The 22,660-nt window shown below is 40.2% G+C and overlaps 2 protein-coding genes across 15 annotated transcripts in view; both read right to left on the bottom strand.

Moving 5' to 3' along the window:
* The window catches only part of LOC121628798 (receptor-type tyrosine-protein phosphatase mu-like), a 165,821-nt gene extending 155,661 nt beyond the window's left edge, over positions 1–10,160 (bottom strand). For 7 of the 12 annotated variants that reach the window (XM_041968108.1, XM_041968110.1, XM_041968111.1 and 4 more), the window contains exon 1: positions 9,822–10,159. In XM_041968108.1, coding sequence (XP_041824042.1) covers positions 9,822–9,909 — 88 coding nt within the window. In that variant the 5' untranslated portion in view covers positions 9,910–10,159. Of the gene's footprint in view, positions 1–9,821 lie in introns of all 12 variants that reach the window. The other 5 variants (XM_041968107.1, XM_041968109.1, XM_041968112.1 and 2 more) reach the window with 2 other exon arrangements.
* Positions 10,161–11,174: 1,014 nt separating this feature from the next.
* Positions 11,175–22,179, bottom strand: LOC121628468 (leucine-rich repeat-containing protein 30-like). 3 transcript variants are annotated; one of them, XM_041967495.1, is made up of 9 exons: positions 22,045–22,179; positions 20,391–20,504; positions 20,033–20,232; positions 19,688–19,819; positions 18,540–18,653; positions 17,443–17,577; positions 13,582–13,715; positions 13,181–13,229; positions 11,175–13,107 (listed from the first exon to the last, which is right to left on the bottom strand). In XM_041967495.1, the coding sequence occupies exons 3-9, from the start codon at positions 20,183–20,185 to the stop codon at positions 12,958–12,960; spliced, it is 867 nt and encodes a 288-aa protein (XP_041823429.1). In that variant the 5' UTR covers positions 20,186–20,232; positions 20,391–20,504; positions 22,045–22,179; the 3' UTR covers positions 11,175–12,957. The 3 variants fall into 3 exon arrangements, with proteins under 3 accessions (XP_041823429.1, XP_041823428.1, XP_041823430.1); XM_041967494.1 differs by having other exon boundaries at positions 20,033–20,504; XM_041967496.1 differs by lacking the exon at positions 17,443–17,577 and having other exon boundaries at positions 20,033–20,504.
* Positions 22,180–22,660: the final 481 nt, after the last annotated feature.

The following is a 22,660-nucleotide window of genomic DNA, read 5'->3' as shown; positions in this document are numbered from 1 at the left end:
TATTCCACGGTCGGCCACCATATTTTTCCCCTGGCGGACTTTACTGCGCATGTGTAACTTAGCAGAGATAAGAAAAGAAGATGACGTCTCACTCTGTAGTTTTTTTTTTTTGTTCTTTTTTTTTGTTGTTGCTAACAATAGTCGACGGGTAAATTAGTTATCGACTATTTTTAGGGTGCAGCCCTATGACACACTGCATAAAACTGCAATACACATTGCAACACACATTGCATCACAATGATTCATACACTTCATCACAGTGAAACACACACTACATCACACTGCATCAAATCACATAATACACTTCATCAAACTACATTACACACTGGAACACACACACTGCTTTAGACTGTAGAACAGTGCATCACACTGCAAAACACACTGCATCACACTGCAACACCCACTGCCATACACACTGTATCACACTCCATTACACACTGTAGAATTTACTGGAACACTCAGATTTATCCTCAGTTTAAAACACACAGATTAACACACACACAAATAAACACACACTCAGATCAACACACACTACATCACACGCTGCTTCAGACTGCAAAACACACTACTACACACTGCAAAACACACTGTAGCATACACTGGAACACTTCAAATAATTTCACACTAAGATAAACTCACAGTCATATAAACCAACAATCAGATAAACACACAGTCACTTCAATACACACTCGGATCAACACACACTCAGAGCAACACACACAGTGTGTGTAGTTCACAGCAGGGCTCAGTGTGACCACTCTGCTCACAGCGCTAACACTATTAAAGGTGACTGTGTGCAGCAGCTGAAAGCCTAAATTGGCTTAAGAAGCAGCCTGAGAACAGAGAGTCATATGATCCATGGATACACATACACACTGTGTGTTTTTTCCTAATATTTTATAAGTTCAGTTCGTCTCCAAACTGTTTCAACATGACTCAAATATGAAGAAATTACAGAAAACGTCACTCTGCCTAAAAAAAGACAAGAAACTGAGCTTTCCTTCAGGATGACACAGAACTGTGTTTCTGTGAACTTCAGGATCAGATTCAGAGTTCAGTTTAAAGTTTATCAGAGCTGCTGTTGGTTGATAATCAAGTCATCTTCAGGTTTCTGGTTTCCACTGTTCATCAGCAATGGTCTCCATGGAAGGGTGTCTGTTAAAAAGTCATTCTTAAGGAGGGGAAACTTGAAGAAAAGGCTATGCCACATGACACAAGAACTGGGCTGAAAATCAGTGGCAACAGGTCTGATGGAGGGATGGATCCTCCACGGAACCCGGACCTCAACATTAGTGAAGCAATGTGGGATTATCTGCATAGAGAACGGAACAAAAAGCAGCAAACATAAAAAAAAGATCATTGGAAAATCCTCTAAGAAGCCTGAAGAACTATTCCTGGAGACTGCTTAAAAAATGACAGAAAGCTGGTCTACGAGGGTTTAGACTGTTAAAGCTTCTCAGATCAGATTCACTTTCAAGCTCCTTAGAACGGTATTTTTGCCTCATATACTGTATTTGTATTTATGTTGAACATGTTTCAATAAATTGCTGCAGCTGTTTCCTGTTTTCCTGGGAGGGCACATAATGCTGCTGCTGTTTGAATCCTGTTCATGTGCACCACATTGTGGTCAGATCTACGTCTCCTGGGGTCTGTTCATGTCAGACCTCCCTTTGTTCAGGTCTTCCTCAGATTGGGAATCACTTTTAACTGAAAGCACACACATCTCACGTTCTAGTAGGTTCTCCTAAGGTGTGTTCTGCGTCACAATCAATATAACTTTCAGCTGATTTTGTCTTGCTTCTCTGGTCTAAACAGCTTTTTATGAGACCTGCAGTTTCCAGCTTTGATCTGAAGATAAGGCCACATGAAAAGTCAGAAGATGACACGCTTCATCAAACCCTCTGAGTCCACGATAAGACCATCAGCCAGGATTAATGTACACTAATCCAAAATCTTTCTGGTCCAGAACCACTCCAACTAATGGAGACCTGGACTTTACAGACCTCTGAAGGACCCTGTGGTTTCTGACACCAGAACTTCAGCACTAGAAAAAAAAAAAGAGCAAAAAGATCTGGATCAGATTGAACTCGGAATCAACACAAGTATCCAGGTCTTTTCAATCTAATCTGGACGGAACCAGCTGGTTCTTGTGAAACCTGTCCGTTTTCCCCTTCGGAGAACCAACGAAGACCCAGAATACAGTTAAGACCGGATCATGGAGGTTCACCCATGAAGGGAGTGGAGCCGGACAAAGTCCTGAAATTGAACACACACACCGTCTAAACGTGAACACATAAACAAGCAGATGGAGTCTGATCTCAACTCGGCCGATAAACGAACAGAAAAGATGGCAGGAGAAGAAGAAGAAAGAAAAGATAGGAAGAAAGTCTCTGAGGTCTGAGGAGAGATAATTAACTCACTAAGGGCCCTCAACACACACAAACACACACCTGAATTCACAGTGTGTGTTAATCTGTGAGCTTCATTAAAACCCTGACGAGACAGAACAAAGAGCTGACTGCATCTGAACACACACACACACTCAAGCACACACTCAGGAGGAAAAGGTAAAGTCCTGAATCAGCGACAGTCCTGAACCTGGACACACCAGGTCATCAGGGAGTGTGTGTGCTGCTGAGTTAACAGCAGAGCTCTAATTACAGACCCTCCTCTTTCTGTCTTTGTTCACCTTTCAGTCACTTTAAAAACATTGTAACAAATTTCCCACCATGAACCAGTCCAACACCAGCAAATCAAACATCAATCATAAACCAGTCTAAAAAGGGCATAAACCCAATCCAAAAACCAGTCTAAATAGTGCATAAACCCAGTCCAAAAACCAGTCTAAAAAGCGCATAAACCCAGTCCAAAAACCAGTCTAAGAGGCGGATAAACCCAGTCCAAAAACCAGTCTAAAAAGCGCATAAACCCAGTCCAAAAACCAGTCTAAAAAGCGCATAAACCCAGTCCAAAAAACAGTCTAAAAAGCGCATAAACCCAGTCCAAAAACCAGTCTATGAGGCGGATAAAACCAGTCTAAAAACCAGTCTAAATAGTGCATAAAACCAGTCCAAAAATTAGTCTAAAAAGCGCATAAACCCAGTCCAAAAACCAGTCGAAAACGCGGATAAACCCAGTCCAAAAACCAGTCTAAAAGGCGGATAAAACCAGTCTAAATAGTGCATAAAACCAGTCCAAAAATTAGTCTAAAAAGCACATAAAACTAGTCCAAAAACCAGTCAATAAACAGAGCATAAAACATGTCAAGTTAATCTAAAACCAGAAGAAAATTAAATGTATAACCATGAACCCTGATGCCTTCATTACCTCGCTATCCAGGTGCATGGTGGGTAACAGAAGAGGATTCCAGCAGGTGGTTACAGTCCATCTAAATCAGGTGTGAATGAGCATCTTGCATACATTTTTGAACCTGCCTACAAGCTGAGTGGACAGCTGATAAAGTGGGCGGGGCTTAACACAACCCATCAGACCTAAAAAAGACTCAAACTTCTTTAAAATGCGAGCTGAATGTCACGCTGGACATCTGCACGGCAGAGAGAAAACATGGATGCGAAGGCTCCACTGGATTTCAGACTCTGGATCCTGAGCCACAGACATTGTTTATATGCTGCAGCTGATGAGGGATTAATGAAAATTTTCTTAGCAGCACAAGGACATGAGCAAACCTTCATGTCTGATGAATTACAGCCCAGTACACAGCGAAACAGGGGGACACTTTCAGAGGAATGTTTGAGTGTCAAAATGAACTCATCTGTGTCTAAAGTTATAAGGATGTTTAAATGTGATGAGAAATGTTCCAATGTTCGTGAATAGTGTTTCACTCTACCTATAAGTGGGGGGCACTCTGTAGAGAAGATAACTGTGTGATGGTGGTTTTAGGTCTTCGTTTCCTAACAAGTAAGGAATGTATGCAAAACCCTCTGATAGGCTGAGTAAATATGAGACAGGATAACTCAAAACACACTTTCATTTTTACAGTTGAAACTGAAATTCTGGGATATAAATGAAGTTTCTGCAGAGACGGAAAAAAATAGAGATTAGAGAAGTCTGATCATGTTTTTTCAGATTGTAAAATGTTGTGTACTTGTACAACTGACTTCTTTTTCTAGTCAGTTTCAGACTTGTATTTTCCGACTTGTATCACAGAATTGTATTTTTCACTTGAACAATTTTTCATACCTGAACTTTTGTAGCTTGTAAGTGTAACAACAACTTGTACAAGTCAGAGATATTATATATTATATATTATGTATATATATTATGGCTCAAATCCAAGTCACGTCCCAAGTCCATTTTAGTTGTAAGGAGTAATTTCCCATGTGACGCTTGCTGTCTGGTCTGCTTAGAGGACAGCAGGATAATATCCAAGGAATTTATAATCTTTACTCAGCCTTTATCTACCAGCATTTAATAACAGCTTTGATCTGTAGCTTAAACTGAAAAATGTTCTGTCCCTTTCCTCTGGATGATTTCTTTGCTTTACTGAATTTGGAAAACCAGATGAACATGGAAATGTATTCAGATTAGTAAATATGTTATTAACATAACACAAACAAGAGTTTTTAATATGAACCAAAATTCAGAAATTTAAAATACTAACACTGATGTTCCCAGCATTTGTTTTTCCTGAAAGTAGAGAGAGGCCAATATGCTGCACTTTAGTGCAGGATCACCACCTGTCCTGCAGGTTTTAGACGTTTCCCTGCAGCAACACACCTAATCCAAATCACAGCTTGTTATCAAGCTCTGCACAAGTTTCTTAGTGACCCATTAGTAATTAGACTCAGGTGTATTGCAGCACTTAACATGTAAAACCTCCAGGACAGTGGTTGAACAGGTCCACAGCTGGTGTTTCCTGCACTGATGCATCAGAAAAAGAAAAGTCTGTGAGAAAGTAAAGAAAATATGAATTTCAACCACTTTCTAATAGAATTTAAAAAACTCAATATTTTAATTAATTGAGGTCCAGTAAATATTCCTTACATTCCTAAATAAGCAACTGTACTTTTCTAATAAACAGACCCAGTAAAACCATGTGGTTTACAGTTGGTCTGAGCCCAGTTCGGTCCCAGTTTTAAAGTCATCGTGCCAAAGTCAACAGCTTATGGAAACTGTCTTTAGTAAATGTCTCGTTCTTCTTCTGAACACAGTCAGTGGAGCCAGTCTGATCGAGTTAACATTATTTTAGTACAAGGGTAGTAACAAGCTAGCGCTTATGTTGCAGTGGTGCTAAGCTCGTTACTAACAGAGATGCTAAAATAGATGCTTAATTAGTTTCATATGACAGTGACTAACCTGTCCAGGTGTGATTCAAAGTAAAAAAAGGGGGGATTTGGTGGATCCCACGTCCTGGATTTTAATACAGCAGAAATTCCAGTTTGCTGCGCTTATATTTGTACAGTACCTTTTTTTAACACCTGAAACGATGCTGCAGCAACAGTTGTTACTGCTATTGTTTTGATTGACTGCATCTGTTTGTGTGACGTTCAGTCTGAAGAAATGACAGCAGACAGGAGATCGGACAGAGATAAGATCATGAAAAAAATAAAAGAATGTTCACGGGTGTCAAAACGTGAGTCCAAGTCAAGTCGCAAGTCACTGGAAATGAGGCTTATGTGCGACTCAAGTCCAAGTCCCAGACTCGAGTCCCCATCTCTGGCAGAAGTTACAGCACTGAAAATAACACTATGTTGCTTTGGCTGTAAGTGGCTGCTAAATAACTGTAATTTCATGATGTTCTGGCTGCTGGTGAGCACCATGGGTCTCGGGATGGATGAATCTGTTTTATCCTGAGCAGCCCTGAATCATGGGGCCCCACAAAATGACATAAAACAACCATACAGCAACATTTCTTTCTTCATCTTTAATTAAACGTCAAAGAAGCGCAGAAAACAACACCATGACAAACTCAAACAACCACAGAGATAAAACAATGAAAACCAAAGACTACCAACTTAACTCAAGCAGCCGTTGCCCCTGACAACCGGGCACGCTCATTAACCTTGCTCCATCTCTGTGGTTATCAGGGCGTGGTGGCCATCTTGGACTCGGGCCGTGGAGACTTTAATTTCATTCCCCACTGCTTCTCACATACACGCACACACCCCACAGCCACCCATATGCGCAGCAGAGAGGGACGGTCAGGAGGGGAAATCAAACACACCCTGAGGCTGCAGACAAACTGCCAAAGTTCAAACAGCTCCTGATCTCCTTCTGTCTCCTCCTCATCCACATTCTGCTCTCTTTCTTCAGGACTTCTCTCTGTCAGCTGAGCCCAGTTTATTAAAGATCGTCCCTTTGAATGCAGCCGAAGTCTCCATGAGCAGCTGCTGTGTGATGTGTACCCTGGACTTAAACACAACCACCGTCAGATTACCAGGAGACAGAAGGAAACTAAAAACAGGAAGATTCCCTGAGCTGCTTTTTGTCTGCTTTCTGAGTGGAGTTTAAATGGTTTTTAGCTCAAACACTGTTGTTGTTCTAGAGCTTTTACTGCTTCCTGACATGAGGTCATGAACTCCTCGCTCTTCATCCTCTAACACTGTCTCCTGATGATGACGAGGATGACTTAAACAGATGAATACCTGGCAGTAGTGAACATGGCAATCTGAAATCATTTAACAGTTAAGTCCAAAAACTGGTTCAAAACCAGTAACAACACCTAAAACCAGTTTAAACCTCAAAACCAGTTAAAAAGTCTGAAACCAGTCAGGAAACTGGCACACATAAAGTCCAAAACCACATCCAGAAAAAGGTTCAAAACCAGTTAAATAGACTGAAACCAGTCTAGAAAACTGGCAGACATTAAGTCCAAAACCAAGTCCAGAAAAAGGTTCAAAACCAGTTAAAAAGTCTTAAACCAGTCTAGAAAACTGGCACACATTAAGTCCAAAGCCAAGTCCAGAAAAAGGTTCAAAACCAGTTAAAAAGTCTGAAACCAATCTAGAAAACTGGCACACATTAAGTCCAAAACCAAGTCCAGAAAAAACTTCAAAACCAGTTAAAAAGTCTGAAACCAGTCAGGAAACTGGCACACATAAAGTCTAAAACCAAGTCCAGAAAAGCTTCAAAACCAGTTAAATAGACTGAAACCAGTCTAGAAAACTGGCACACATTAAGTCCAAAGCCAATTCCAGATAAAGCTTCTAAACCAGTTAAAAAGTCTGAAACCAGTCAGAAAACTGGCACACATAAAGTCCAAAACCAAGTCCAGAAAAAACTAACCCAGTCCAGAAAAAATTTCAAAACCAGTTAAAAAGTCTGAAACCACTCTAAAAACTGGTACACATAAAGTCCAAAACAAAGTTCAGAAAAGGCTTCAAAACCAGTTAAAAAAACTGAAATCAGTCTAGAAAACTGGCACACATAAAGTCCAAAACCAAGTCCAGAAAAAGGTTCAAAACCAGTTAAAAAGTCTGAAACCAGTCTAGAAAACTGGCACACATTAAGTCCAAAACCAAGTCCAGAAAAAACTTCAAAACCAGTTAAAAAGACTGAAACCAGTCAGGAAACTGGCACACATTAAGTCCAAAACCAAGTCCAGAAAAAGGTTCAAAACCAGTTAAAAAGTCTGAAACCAGTCTAGAAAACTGGCAGACATTAAGTCCAAAACCAAGTCCAGAAAAAGGTTCAAAACCAGTTAAATAGACTGAAACCAGTCTCGAAAACTGGCAGACATTAAGTCCAAAACCAAGTCCAGAAAAAGGTTCAAAACCAGTTAAATAGACTGAAACCAGTCTAGAAAACTGGCACATATAAAGTCCAAAACCAAGTCCAGAAAAGGGTTCAAAACCAGTTAAAAAGTCTGAAACCAATCTAGAAAACTGGCACACATTAAGTCCAAAACCAAGTCCAGAAAAAACTTCTAAACCAGTTAAAAAGTCTGAAACCAGTCAGGAAACTGGCACACATAAAGTCTAAAAACCAAGTCCAGAAAAGCTTCAAAACCAGTTAAATAGACTGAAACCAGTCTAGAAAACTGGAACACATTAAGTCCAAAGCCAAGTCCAGAAAAAGGTTCAAAACCAGGTAAAAAGTCTGAAACCAATCTAGAAAACTGGCACACATTAAGTCCAAAACCAAGTCCAGAAAAAAACTTCAAAACCAGTTAAAAAGTCTGAAACCAGTCTAGAAAACTGGCACACATAAATTCCAAAACCATGTCCAGAAAAAGCTTCAAAACCAGTTAAAAAGTCTGAAACCAGTCAGGAAACTGGCACACATAAAGTCTAAAACCAAGTCCAGAAAAGCTTAAAAACCAGGTAAATAGACTGAAACCAGTCTAGAAAACTGGTACACATTAAGTCCAAAACTAAGTCCAGAAAAAACTTCAAAACCAGTTAAAAAGTCTGAAACCAGTCTAGAAACTGGCACACGTTAAGTCTTATAGAATTATTATAAAATTGTTCTGAAATAAAAAGTAAAATCAGAGAAAAATCTGTGAAATCAGATGAAATTCAGTGAATCTCATCAGTGATGATTCTGTAGCTGCTGTGGAACAAAGAGAACAAGCATCACTACAAAGAGTACGGGAGTTTATCTTCCTCTTATCCCTCATCATCATCACTTCACTGTCTTCAGCACGACCTGCACCTTCATCACCCCTGTGGTACGACTGCAGCACATGGACACACATAAACTGTGGTAACTGAGATTTCCCACCGCACTGACGGGGACATTAAAGGCCTCACTAACACATTTCCAACCCAGATACCTCAGCGTGTGATCAGAGGGGCGATTAACAGATTTATATGTCCAGACAGAGAAATTCTGACAGATCAGAGCTGCAGGAAATGGTCTGACTGTGTTTTTAAGATCCAGCAGAGAAACTGAGAACAGCCCAGAAAACTCCCAGATGCAGGTTCGTCCTGGTCACCTTCATCATTCATCTCCACGCTTCATTTCTGCAGCCACACAAACAAAAAGATGCTGCGTGTGGTGGAAATATTTAATCAGTAACAGAGCTTTGACTTTAATTTCACAGGAAATTAAATTAATCTAAATTTTGATGGCGTTCCAGACGGGTTTACACCGGATTTCTTCTTCACTCTGGTTCTGATCCTTAATGCTGAACCTCTGCTCTGTTCCTCTGTTCTAGTTCTCGCTCAACATCCTCCTGCAGCACTTCTGCTTGTGATTCTATTTCACTCTACTTTTGATCTCTACTCACCTGCAGCAGCACAGAAACTGCTCTGAAACATGATCAATAATCTGAGTTGTAGTTTAATGGGTGTGTGATCAGTCGAGGTTCTGAGACTGATTTCTGTGCTGCTGGATGTCCTGAATGTTGTACTGATGACATGAAGCCACTGGGATCAATAAGATGATCAATGAGGATGCTGGAGTTTTAGTGGAATGACATTAAACTGCCTCGGTATTCTAATGGAGTCTGGTTGATGTGACTCTACTGTGTTAAAAAAACTGGAGCCACTTATTGATCTATATGATCAATAAGAGTGATAAACTTTGTTTCAGACCTGAAATGTTTTCTGGTGCTGCTAAATCCTCCTGAGCCTTCCTGATTTGATCCCTTTTGATCTGATTCTAAGTGTGGTCCTAGTCCTGGTTCTGGTGTTTTCTGGTCTGAGATCGACCGAAAACTGCCAAACTGACAGAGAAAAGAGGAGGAGGAGGTAGAGGAGGAGGAGGAGGAGATTTTCCAGCTGGAAACTTGGATGCCAACACGCAGAAACTCCCGTGTTCACACCGCCGCCCTCCCACCCCACCTTCCCCTCCTTCTCCTCTCCGAACCTCTCCAGAACACCCACTGACACCCGCCCGGTTCGGACATGTCTCCTTACCTTTGAAGGTGTCTGCGCGCGCGCCCGTTAGTCCCGGTGAGAGCAGAAGGAGAGCCGCGGTCAGCAGGAAACTTCCAGTCCGCTCCATGTTCACTCCAAGACCCTCCGGAGCGCGAGGGGAAAACTACTGAACAACTCCGACCCACTTCTCCTCCTCCTCCTCCTCCTCCTTCTTCTTCTTCTTCTTCTTCTGTAGTTTTGGGCCGTGGAAACACACACAGACTCACGCAGGCGGCCAGGTGAGCGCGCGGACAGGTAACCCGGGACCTCGCGTACAGCGTCTCCGGTTTGTGTCTCCTCATAGGAGAGAGAGGGAGAGCGCGAGACAGAGTCCGTTTACCGAGCAGCTGGTGACGTCAGAGGGGGTCGAGAGACACCGGGGAAACAGAGAGAGAAAGAGAGATGGTTTAAATGTTTTTTTTCTTTTAGTCTCCACCTTCTTTTCCCATTTTTAAAAAATATTTATTTATTTATTAAGATTTTATTTGTTCTTAAAGACTTTCTTAATGTTTGTTGTCTTTGACTTATGAAAAGTTTATTAGAAACTTCTTTTGTATAATTATAATTTTTACTTTCTCTTATATTTGAGTTTTGATCATTTTGTTAATGTTCGTGATATTTGTGCATTTTATTCTTTGTGTCTGTGTGGATAATTCTATGTGCTGAATCTTATTAATTTTATATTTGCTTTTTTATAGTTTTATCTTGTATTCTCTTGTTTCCTGCTTGTATTTAAACAGAACGTATTCTATAATCTAATTTTCTAATATTTATTTTCCATTATGGCATTCAACATTTTTCTTTTTGTTTATTCTTTTATTTTTCTTTACATTTTTATCATTAAATAAAAAGATAAATCTAATTTTATTTACTTTTGTTTGTTTAGTATTTCAAGTATTAACAGTTAAATAATATTTAAACCATAGTAACTAAAACATTTGATACATTTTCGGTTATTTTGGTTTTGGTCTCAGTTCAGATTTGCTGTTCAGAATCTGCCCGGGTTCATCGGAATGAACGTGAAACGGAGCGCGTGCTGCAGTCATGACTCTGCGGCTTCCAAGTTCACATGCTGCCCCCTGCTGATTGATCATCAGCAACATCTTTCTTTCTTTCTTTCTTTCTTTCTTTCTTTCTTTCTTTCTTTCTTTCTTTCTTTCTTTCTTTCTTTCAAAAGTCCATTTTATTTTCAGTGTATAAAACTGTGTGTGTGTGTGTGTGTGTGTGTGTGTGTGTGTGTGTGTGCGTGTGTACGTGTGTGTTTGAGTGTAGAAGTGCACGTGGACCTGTTTATCTGTTGGGAATGGAGAGAAAACAACAGTTCAGAAAAGGAGGCTGAGTGTTGAGTAAAGAAACAAGCGAGGCTGAACATTTAATTCGGTTTTCATGTCTTCAGTGAATAAAAGTGTTTTTGTGTGTGTGACCGCCAGGAGCTTTAAATGGCGACCATGAGATAAATACAACAAACTGCTTCACTCAAGGGGGTCTCTGATGCTGTAGCACCCCCTGCAGGACACACAGTAGAACCAAAAGTTTATCATTATTATTATTATTAACTGGGCAAAGTAATTTAAAACAATTAAGCAATTACCAAAAATAATCTAAATAATCCTTACTTTTTATTTTAATACAATAAACTTTTTTACTGTGACAAATTTGATCAGAATTTACTACAAATAAAATAAACAGTAGCAGCTTGATTTTAGAAAACCCCAATTTTTCACTTTTAAATTTAAATTCAAGCAAGTCCGATAAATAGAACTGGTACAAAGGTAGGCGAGGAACTAAAAAAAGCTCAACAAAACTGAAAAATAATATATATTTCTCCATTTTGGATAAAGGTCTTTATCAGAGAACAAGAAATGATTTTTAACAACTTTAAACTGTTTTGCAACAATGAAGGTTGATTAAACCTTGAAATTGGTGCTAATTTCTACAGATGTCCTATCTTTTCTTGATAACTTGCAATCCTTCTGTCTGCATTAGAACACACTGTGTACCATACAACTGGGAGAATTAGTTGAATAATAATGTAGAAAGTAGTGTGTTGCTATAAAAATGTAAAGAAAAGGCAGTTAATGATGAAAAAAGGACAGATCAGCATAATATGTAAAAGTGTAGGTCACCTACAGAGAAATGGCAAACAAAGAGGTCTGGCAGAACCAAAGCCATAACAGAAATAGCATGATAGAACAGAATAGAATAGAATAGAATAGAATGCTCACAAGACAATTTTTTTCATTGTAGAAAGAATACTTCAAGTTTGTTCAGCTCATATCTGTCAAATGTGGCTACTTTGGTGAGTCAAAAGTGCAGAAAAACATTTTGGTTTAATAGTGGATTCTATTATTTCTTTATTCATTTCAACTATTTATTGATTCATGTTTTAATTTCAGAGTAAAATTAGATTTTGAACTGTTTGAATTTCAATAAAAATGGGAAAATTGGGGTGTGAAAAATAACGTTTTTAAAGGAGTGACAGCAAACTATCCTAAAAACAAACTACTTAAAGTACAAAAACAGTCAAACCAACCACTCACTGACTACTTGTGTTCAATAACATCAAGTTTAGCTGCTGGAATATCAATGACTCATTCAACAATGTTGGATGTTCATCTCATCTTTAGATCCATACAGAAAGACATGAGCTCTGTTGCCTAAGAAGAGCTCTGAGAGCTGCAGACAAGTTTATAAAACTCTTGAAGGGTACTTTTGCAGCCTTGGGATCATTCTCAAGCTACACTAACCAGTGGACACGTGCTTCTACATTTAAAACATATCAGATGAAGCACTGTACTGAATTCAGTGTGCAAAGATGTTCATTAAAAGTCCTTCTGAATACAGTGACCAGAAAATCCACAACATTACACATCAACATGTCTGTCATAAGACTCACAGACAGTGAAATACAATTAAAGTTCTAAATCAAACCAAATATAAAATATAAACATCTATATCATCATCATCAGCAGCAGCAGCAGCAGCATTACCATGATATACCCCATCTTCACCCAGCACCAGGTAATTAACAAGACCCGCCCACAGCTCTCAAGTTATCTGCAAGTCCTGCCTCCAGTCATGCAGTTAGGAGGTCTCACCTCCAGTTCTTAGGTTATCTACAAGCCCCGCCCTTAATCTACCCAGCCTTCAGGTAGTTAAAGAGGGCGCTCAGCCCCCCCTCTAGCACTTCCTTCACAGGCTTCAGCAGTGGGTTGTGGATGATGTGGAGTCCTTTATCCAAAGGATGGCAGGCCAGCTTCTCCAGACGAGACAACTGGTGCATCTCCTAAACACACAACATCACCTTCATCATCATCATCATCATCATCATCATCGTCATCGTCAGGTGAGCTCCTTACCTGTGGAACATCTTTAATATCATTAAAGTCCAGATTCAACAGCTCCAACCTGAAGGAAAACAAATCAAAACATTTTTATTTGATAGAAACAGTTTCTGCATCTGGGTTTTTATTTCCTGGCAGTTTTTCAGAAATATGTCAAAACATCTCTATCAAAACAATGTCTATTTTATCTTTAAGACACAGAAACCTACATCTCCTCACACCTGCAGCATTAGTCTCTACACCTGTATAAAAATCAGACCCATTAACTGACTAGAAACCAGAGGATGCTGTTTGCATCCCACCCGTTGCAGCTTCCACCCACCTGCTCCCAAAAGGATTAACATCTTACTGGTGGCCTGTTGGTGCTAATGTGGTGCTACTGGGTTCAGTTTAGTTACCTAGTTAAGTGTGGTTACCTGGTTAGGAAGCAGAGGGCCCTGGGCAGAGAGTGGAGGCTGTTTCCCTCCATGATGAGGATCTTGAGGTCCACCAAAGCCTGGATATTTTCCGCCAAGTTCTCCAGACGGTTACAGGACACGTCTAGGAACACCTGCAGAAGAAGGCATCTGGCATCAGGTAGAGGAAATTTTCTCTGTCTGTCAGCGTGAGTCTGTAATTGTTCCAGCATATTAAATTATAACATATAAGCTAATTATTTTTGTTTTGTTTTATTTATTTATTTATTTATTTTCATTTTGTTAAAGGCCAAATAAAGACTTCAGATTTAAAAAATTTAAAAAATTTCTTGTTCAAGTGCTAAAGTAGTTGGTTTATTGCTGGGAACCTGAGGAGGTTTTCCAGTTAAATGAGCAGAGGTTTCATTTTCTTCATTCTGTGACATCATGAATGATGTCACCAGTTCAGATTTTTCTAAAAAATACTTGTAGCATCCATCAATGTATAGACTTTGCTTCTTCAGTCCGAACAACCAAAGATGATGTATACATTGGACGCCTTTCTAAAACGGATCCTACGTCTGTTTTCAATGACTCTTGCTATTGTTGAATGTGTACTGTTTCTTTTTATGTTTTGGCATAAAGTTTATGCTTCATACCATTTTTTATGATAAGCAAAACAAAGTAAAAAAAAAAATCAATAAAATTAAAAATGAGAAAACATAGTTTATGCCATGGTTTACGTGGGCAGATCAAACAGTAATTACTCATTCCTTACTTTGCATCTAATCACAGACTCAGATCAATGAATGATCAAAGACTCCGATCGTGACTCCAATCTCTGACTCTGACTGCCAACTCTGATCCATGACTACAATCAAAGAATCTCATCAAAGACTCTGATCAACTCCACTCTACAGCTCAGATCACCAACTCCAATCAAGGACTCTGATCACTGGCTCTGATCTTCAACAGCCGACTCGATCAAAGGAAACGACTCAGATCACCAACCAACTCAGATCTTAGCCCTTTGACATTGTCCAGGAACTGTGGCAGGGCCAGTTCCTGAATGTAATTTTAAACCAATTCAGACCAAAAAAAAAAAAAAAGTGGGTTCACAACTGGAACCGAAACAAAGTATTTTTTTCTTCGCAACCCAAAATGTCATCAGCAGGCAGAGGCTTAGTTCACCTGAATATCAGACTGCTGCATTGATAATGTTAAAAACAAACAAACAAACAAATAATCAATACACTTAAGGAAGTGAAGAAGGAATATAACATTAGTAAAGAAGACTTGGGTTAAAATGGAGCTTGACACAGTGTTACAGATTTATTTTGGAGCTGCTGAATAGCCACTGCAGCAGCCACCACAGAAGATGAAACTGACCCAGAACTCCTCCCTGTTGGTCTTCCACAGATGAAGAAGGTAGATTGTTTCAGACCACCCACTGAAAATAAAGTTCAGACAGACAACCTTAGGTCGAACACTGGAACCATTCTTTTAGAATAAAGCCTGAATGCCACTGTGCTGCCATGTCGCCTAGTAACTGGTTAAAATTCTAAAGGCTAGATTTATGTAAGCTCCTGTTGACGTGGGAAACCGTATGTTATCATGGAGCCTGACGACTTGACCATCGACTTTCAAAACAAAATTTCTAAACTGTTTACTTTTATTTACATAGATTACTCCCACTTTAGTTCTGGTTTGATAGAAAGCATTGAGGTTTGAAAATCCAGAATAGAGCTGGTGCTAGAACCAGAACAGTTTGTCTGAAAGCAGCTGATCTCAAAGTCTGATCAAAGTCTTCAATCACTAACCCTGATCTGACAGCCATCATTGACTCTAATCTCTGACTCTGATAGCCGACTGATCCAAGACTCTGATCAAAGAAGCCAATCACGCACTCTGCTTGGAGTCTTTGATCAAAGTTGGCAGTCAAAGACTTACTTTGTAGGAGCCAAGTTTTCTGAGGAAGCAGAGACTTGAATCAAACATATAAACTAACCCAACAGCTGATATCCAGGATTTCTGATTTTCCTTTGCTGTATGCAGGACACTGCTGAGGACATTGTATGACACTGTGGTAGCTTCTGCAGTGTTTTATGAAGTAGTCTGTTGGGTCTGTGGGAGCACTTCGAGGGACAAAAACAGACTTAAAAAGCTTATCAGGAAGGCCAGTTATGTCCTATCCTGTCCACCAAACTTTGTAGAGCAGGGGTGCCAAAGTCCAGTCTTCAAGAGCTACTATCGTGCAACTATTAGATGCATCCCTTCTCCAAACACCCAAATCTGAATTCCCCTTATCTGCATATCATTCAGCTCTGCAGTGGCCTGGAAAGCAGCTAATCATTTTATTCATGTGTTTTGGAGATGGGATGTGTCTAAAAGTTGGAGGATAGTAGATCTCAAGAACTGGATTTGGGCTACTATACAGGAAGTAGGGGAAAGGGGGATGTTGGCCAAGCTGAGATCAATCCTAGACAACACCTTCAACCTGCTACAGCAGGGATCCCCAACTCTGGCCCTCAAGGCCTAGAGTCCACCCAGAGGCTCGACGAGCACCCCTTCCAGACCTGACGTGCACCCCTGCTACGCAGACGCTTACGTGGAGGTACTCCCTTGTGCTTGGTCAGTTTGGGATCACATTTTGCTGGATATCTTGATGTTCTTGTTGAATTTGTGTGGTAACCACCGTTTTTAAAAACAATAACCAGTGGATCAAGTTGATGACAGGCTGATCGAAATATTTCTTCATTATCTCCCACAAGCTAATAAAGACACTGAACCATACTGGATGCCCTTGCTGTTTTAAAAAAGAAAATACCCACTGAACAGAAGTGAACCATCAAAAGAACTCCAACCTGGAGAGTTTACTGGCCGACACCACTCCTGCTGCCACCTTCAGGTTAGGAGTAGAAACTGCAAGACGTCACCAAAACGATGCGTACCCCCTGCGCTCATGTGCAAGAGCAAACTCACCAGGGTCAGCTACGTCGTAAACAACCGCACTCAGATGCCGCATGAGCATAAATTTATTTATTTATATTTATTTATTGTTCAAAGTCTCAGGGACCTCCTATTGTTTTTGGGGGGTCCCCAGGTTGGGAACCATTGCTCTCCATGAAACCATGGGGCCTCTCAGTAGCTCCTTTAGGCACAGGCTGCTACACATGTTGTACTTATTGCTCTTTGACTATGTTAATGCATAATGTGAACATTTTACATATGACTAAATTAGTCTTATCTAATCATGCAACGTGTTCCAAATCCCTGTGTTACCATCAATAACTTGATTCGAGTGGGTAACAAAAGAGAGGTGCCCACACAATGAAAGTGTTATTGCCCAATCAATTTTATCAGAAATTATAACAGAACAAATTAAAGTGGGTATGGAAATGTAAAATGTCAGCAGTTCAGTGCTATGAATAGTTGGGTGGTATAATGTGTATGTGGGTGTGTTAAATAACTACCCTGAGAGAGAGAGGGAGCAAGGCCTGCCCTAGAAAGCTTTTATAAGCATAGCCACTCCCCCTCTACAGGTGCAGCACGTTCACCAATGTTCCCACCCAGTTTGTCCAAAATCAAAGAAAAAAAGATGATGTGCATTACACCTGCCATCCAGTAATTTTTTGTTCTATTATTGTAAATAAAATCTGCTGCACACAATATTTTATTATTTATTTATTTATATTTTCTTTAGTGTAAAGTTTTTTGTTATATTTTAATTATTTTTGTCTACTTGCTGCTGCTGTAACATCTGAATCTCACAGTCAACAGGATAAATAAAAAGTTATTTTACCTCTTAAACATCCGTTCATGTATAAGCATGCCAGCAAAGACATGTTGGCACTAAGTGGCATCTGGCCAATCAGGACATACCAGAGACTTCATGCTGTAGACGCAGCCTGGGACATGAGTGATGAGGTTGTGACTGAGGTTGAGTTTCCTCAGTTTTGTCAGATTGGAGAGAGAAGCCGGTAACGAGGACAGCTGGTTGTCAGCCAAACTCAGCACCTTAACCAGAAGACAGATGGAGGAAGTCAGCTGTGGTTTTTTCCATCAGGTGACAGGAGATAATCAAATCTGTTTATATAAGAGACATTGGAGAACCAGAAAATGTGAAGTTCCACCTTTGATGATGGGGCCAAGGTTACTTAAGACTTAGGCGTACAGGAAACCCAATAACACTGGCAAATGTGGTGCAGGGCTTAGGATCATCATTCCCTGGTCTTGGTGTCCTCTGATCAGACTGGTTTACCACCACAATGTGAGCATCGGACTCAAATACACCTGCTTTAAATACAATAACAGTGCTGTTTTTTTTTCTCACAGTCCCTGAAACTCTTATGAGGCATCTGGACATATATTGTTCCTCCCTTTTTTCTTTCTTCATGTTTGTGTCTGTTGGTGGGGGAAGTGGGGCGAAGAGCTGACAGGACTGGTCTCCTCTCCTGAGGAGGAGCAATAAAGGAGCAGCACCTCCAGCTGATGAGAAAAGGGAGCTACAGTGGACTCAGGGGGGAGGAAAATTAAACAAAGAACTAGTGATTTCTGTGGAGTCTAAATTACAGACAGTTTCTGATAATTTGTCTGAACACTGTTGACTTTTTAAAGGTTTGGAAACCATGTGTAAAGAGGATATTATGTCATGATGATATTAGGTCATGTTTGGTTTCCTTCACTGCTTTCATTGACCTGAAATGCTGCTGACGTCATCTTCAAACCTCAAATTACCCAGTTAACAGAGGGATGGATGGATGGATGCATGGATGAATAATGGATGGATGGATGGATAGATAAATAATGGATGGATGGAAAAATAATGGATGGATGGATGGATGGATGGATGGAAAAATAATGTATGGATGGATGGATGGATGGATGGATGATGGATGGATAGATAAATAATGGATGGATGGAAAAATAATGGATGGATGGATGGATAAATAATGGATGGATGGATGGATGGATGGAACCTCCAGCTGTGTGCAGGTTCCCAGCTCTTCAGGAACTTCAGTCAGTCTATTTCTGTAGGCGAATAAAACCCGAAGCCTCCTCAGCTGTCCGATCTCTGGCGGCAGGCTGGTCAGCTGCATGTAACAAACAACAACACAGAGAAAACACAGGACATGAACATCCTGCAGATCAACTCTGACAGCAGACATGAGAAGTGAAGCACTGAGATCAGGCTTCCTGTTTACAGGGAAACTAAACTCAGACGCAGAGTCCAGCTGAAGCTGAAGGACGGAGGCAGAGGAAAGGAGAGACAGAAACTGGATCCTGGTGGATTACTGGGGGGATGAGAACCTTTATTTATCCTGGAGACACGGCAGCTGTTCGAAGAGGAGGGCGGTCGCTGCCTTGCTCGTAGGCAGACAGACTCAATCATTAAAATTTGCTGCTGGTTTCAGTTTTATGACGGTGATTAGAAATATTCGTACATGAAAACATAATCTGAAGTCTGTTTACCAGCTGGAGGACTTGCTCCAGGTGCATTTTGGGGAGTGTAGGATCCAGAATGAAACAGTCATAAACAAAAATGTCTTTATTTTCTGGACTTTAACAATAGGTCTTAAGTAATCTATCTACATGAAAACATCTAACAGAAAACAATAAACAACATAGAACCTGTGGATTAATATTTTACATTCATTCTTTCTTTGAAGTGTTTCCAGTACAGATTAAGAAATGATGGAATATAATAGCATCTACATATTATAAATTCAGTCAATCTGCCTCTTTGTTCTAACAATCTAACAATAGCAGTGAAGAGGGCATCATACAGATGTTAAATCTGTGGTAATATCTCAATCTCAAAACAGTCTCAAACTAGTGAGGGAGCTCATAAAGTTGAAGTTTTAGAAGACAGAGACAGAAAATCCAGTGTGAGGACAACCAAAACCATGAGTCAAATAGACAAATGAGTCAATCAACCTTTTTATTTGACCCCATTGATATAATTGTTGTGCAAAAGTGGGAGTAACAACACAAGTACATGTCAATCAATCAAATAATATCTATACATAACAATAAAAATAAATATACCCAATCTATATTTAGTTTTATTTTATTATATAAAGATGTTATTTGAAGGTGTGTATATGAGGAATGAAGGTGTGCTCACCTGATTGCCCCATAGGTTGAGGACCACCAGGTTGGAGAGCAAAGCCAGTTGAGGAGGAAGAACCTTCAGACTGTTGAGAGACAGATTCAGCTTCTCCAGCTCTAGCAGCTCCCACAGTTCATATGGCACCTCCTGCAGGAAAAATACAAAAGAACAGAAGAAAAAAAGCGAATAGACGAGGTGAGGTTAGAGGATGAAGACACTGATACATCACTGCTTCTACCGTCACTAAAGACAAAGAAGGGCAATTAAACCCTCCAGCTGGTGGAAGTGTTTGATGTGTTGGTCATGTTTCCATCTGAATGGCTGCAGAACCATCACCTCCTGCAGGGGGAGCTGTTGTACCTGCAGTCCGCGACGAGCCAGGATCAGGACGTTGTATCCGAACTGTCTGACGGTAAATCGTCGGATCCTGTCGGCCGATGTCAGACTGTCCTCCCTCCCCAGACTCCTCCTCTTTTCCTCCTTCACCTCCTCTCTACACACGGTCCCTCCCATCCTTCCCTCCAGCTTCCTCTTCACCAGAGCAAAGATCACACCATGAGCTAGAACGAAGACACTGAGGTGGAGTTCACAGACAGAGGCTACATTCAGCTGTGAAGTTTTCTGTGTCCTGGTGGACTCTCCAGATGTTCTTCCAGCTGAAACACTCCTGGACCTTGATGTGCTGTCCTTTCCTGTCCAGATGTTATTTTACTCTTACCATCCAGATGCTGATGATCCTATTGAACTCCATCTGTACAGGCGTGATGTGCCTCTGTTGTCCAGCTGTGTTATCTCTACACGGGGACAAGGACTCTGTATTGAGACTAAACTCCTGCAGGTTGAAACAAAGACCTGGATCAACATATAAAAAAGAATGAAAACTGATCTTATAACCAGCATTAAGCTTCTTTCACACAGAACATCACTATTTCCAGCCTGAACACATATCTCCTTATACACCAACAACCCCACCCACAGACCACAGACATGAACACAGCTTCATGTCATGATTCCCGCTGATCAACACTAAACAGTTTTGGGTCTCCATCAGCTCTGCATCTTAAACATGGCTGACAGGGTTTGGTACTGTGTACATGTCACCATAGCAAACAGTAAAATGATGTTTATAAGGATGAAGACTGTTTTGTAGAAGCATCTCTATGCTGGTTCCTAATGTCTCCCTAAAGGAAACCCTTGAGAATGATAAGGATAATATAGCGGCACCTGTAGGAGAGTTATTTTACAGGTCAGATTTCAGTGACCAAACAAACTTTAAAACAACACTAAATAACTTTCTGACCCATTTTCATGATACGCTGACATTCATCACGTACATTTCTGTAGCTGTTGTTGCTCTGCAGCATCTCAAAGCTGAAAAACTGCACATCCAAACTTTTTTTTTTATCCCGCAGGGATCTGCAGGGCACAGGGCATTCAAGTCAACGACAAAGACAACTTTATTTATCCCTACAGGGTAATTCAGTCACCCTCAAACTTCAACATAATTACCTATAACAATAACGCAACGCAACACAAGTCAACATCAGACTGATTTTTACTGGCTGGAGAGAGCTCAGAGAAGAGACAAGATGCTACACGGATGCTGAATTAGTCTTCATTAGGAGCGCCACATCGTAAAAACCTGCCAAATTCAGCAATTCAATTCAATTAAGCTTTATTTATATAGCGCCAATTCACAACAATGCCATCTTAGGGCACCTTACAAACAAATCAGTTTGAGCCAATTCATTGTCATCCAATCAGTACTCATACAAACCAATTCATAATTAATAGCCTAGCTAAGAAAACCAATAGACTGCATCGAGTCTTGACTTGAGCACATCCTGAGCTGCACGAGCCGGCAGGCGACAGTAGAAAGGAAAAAACTCCAGCAGAAACAGAACCAGAACTAAACCCAGATCAGGGAGGGTGGCCATCTGCCTCGACCGGTTATGGGGCTTTAAAGCTGTGACTGAAATCTCAGGAGACATTTCTTAATAAAGACGCTGCAAAACATCAGCTTCCAGTTGTCAGTTCTGGACAGACTTTATATTTCTCTGCAGTTATTTCCGTAAAATCTCATTTATCTGCACACAAATTAATAAATGGAGCTTCCTGTTTTTTAGTGAGACTGGCTATTTATCCTGTTTCCCAAAATTACTAACGCTCATGTGAGCAGAAAAGAATGTGTTGCTTGCCATTAAATTATCTGTCCATTTTCAACTTTCTTCAGTTTTACATTTACACCTAAAAAGATATTTCTGAAGATGTCCAGGTTTTCTCTGTCTGATTAACGACTAAGAGTCACTGTGAAGCTGTAGAAGCAGCAAAACCAGAACCAAAATCCAGCAAACATCTGAAACTGTTCTTACCTCGTCAAGTCCTCACAGAGCTGCAGATCAGGAAGAGGATCAATGACCCACTGATCAGTTCATCGATCAGTTCACAGAGAGATTAATGGTCTGTTCTCGCGAAGAGAAAACAGTCTAGTTCGGAGTGGGTGGAGGGAAAGGATATAAACACACACACACACACACACACACACACACACACACACACACACACACACAGCTGCTGCTGTCAGTCAGCTGGTTGGTTAGAGGTGCACTTGACTCCCTGACACCATTTCTTTCTATCTATCTATCTATCTATCTATCTATCTATCTATCTATCTATCTATCTATCTATCTATCTATCTATCTATCTATCTATCTAACAACTAAACAAGAAAATAAACAATAAAAGGAAAATAAAGAGTAAACAAGACACAACGAACAACAAACTATTATAAAGGACAAATAACTACAAAAGAAAAAGATTCACAATTCACGTGGGACACAAATTTAATGTTGTACATACGGCCGTAGTTTTTCTTGCCTTCTTCTTGTAAATTGTTTTAACATACGATACAAACATTTTGTGAAACACTGAGAAAAGTGGCTTCTGCTGAGAGAATTTACACTTGTGCAAAAAGAATTTGGCCATAAT

Source organism: Melanotaenia boesemani, chromosome 18, assembly GCF_017639745.1.
Source record: "Melanotaenia boesemani isolate fMelBoe1 chromosome 18, fMelBoe1.pri, whole genome shotgun sequence".
NCBI classification, from domain to species: Eukaryota; Metazoa; Chordata; class Actinopteri; order Atheriniformes; family Melanotaeniidae; genus Melanotaenia; species Melanotaenia boesemani.
The sequence above is the reverse complement of the archived record's forward strand: the minus strand, read 5'-3'. Positions and strand labels throughout refer to the sequence as shown.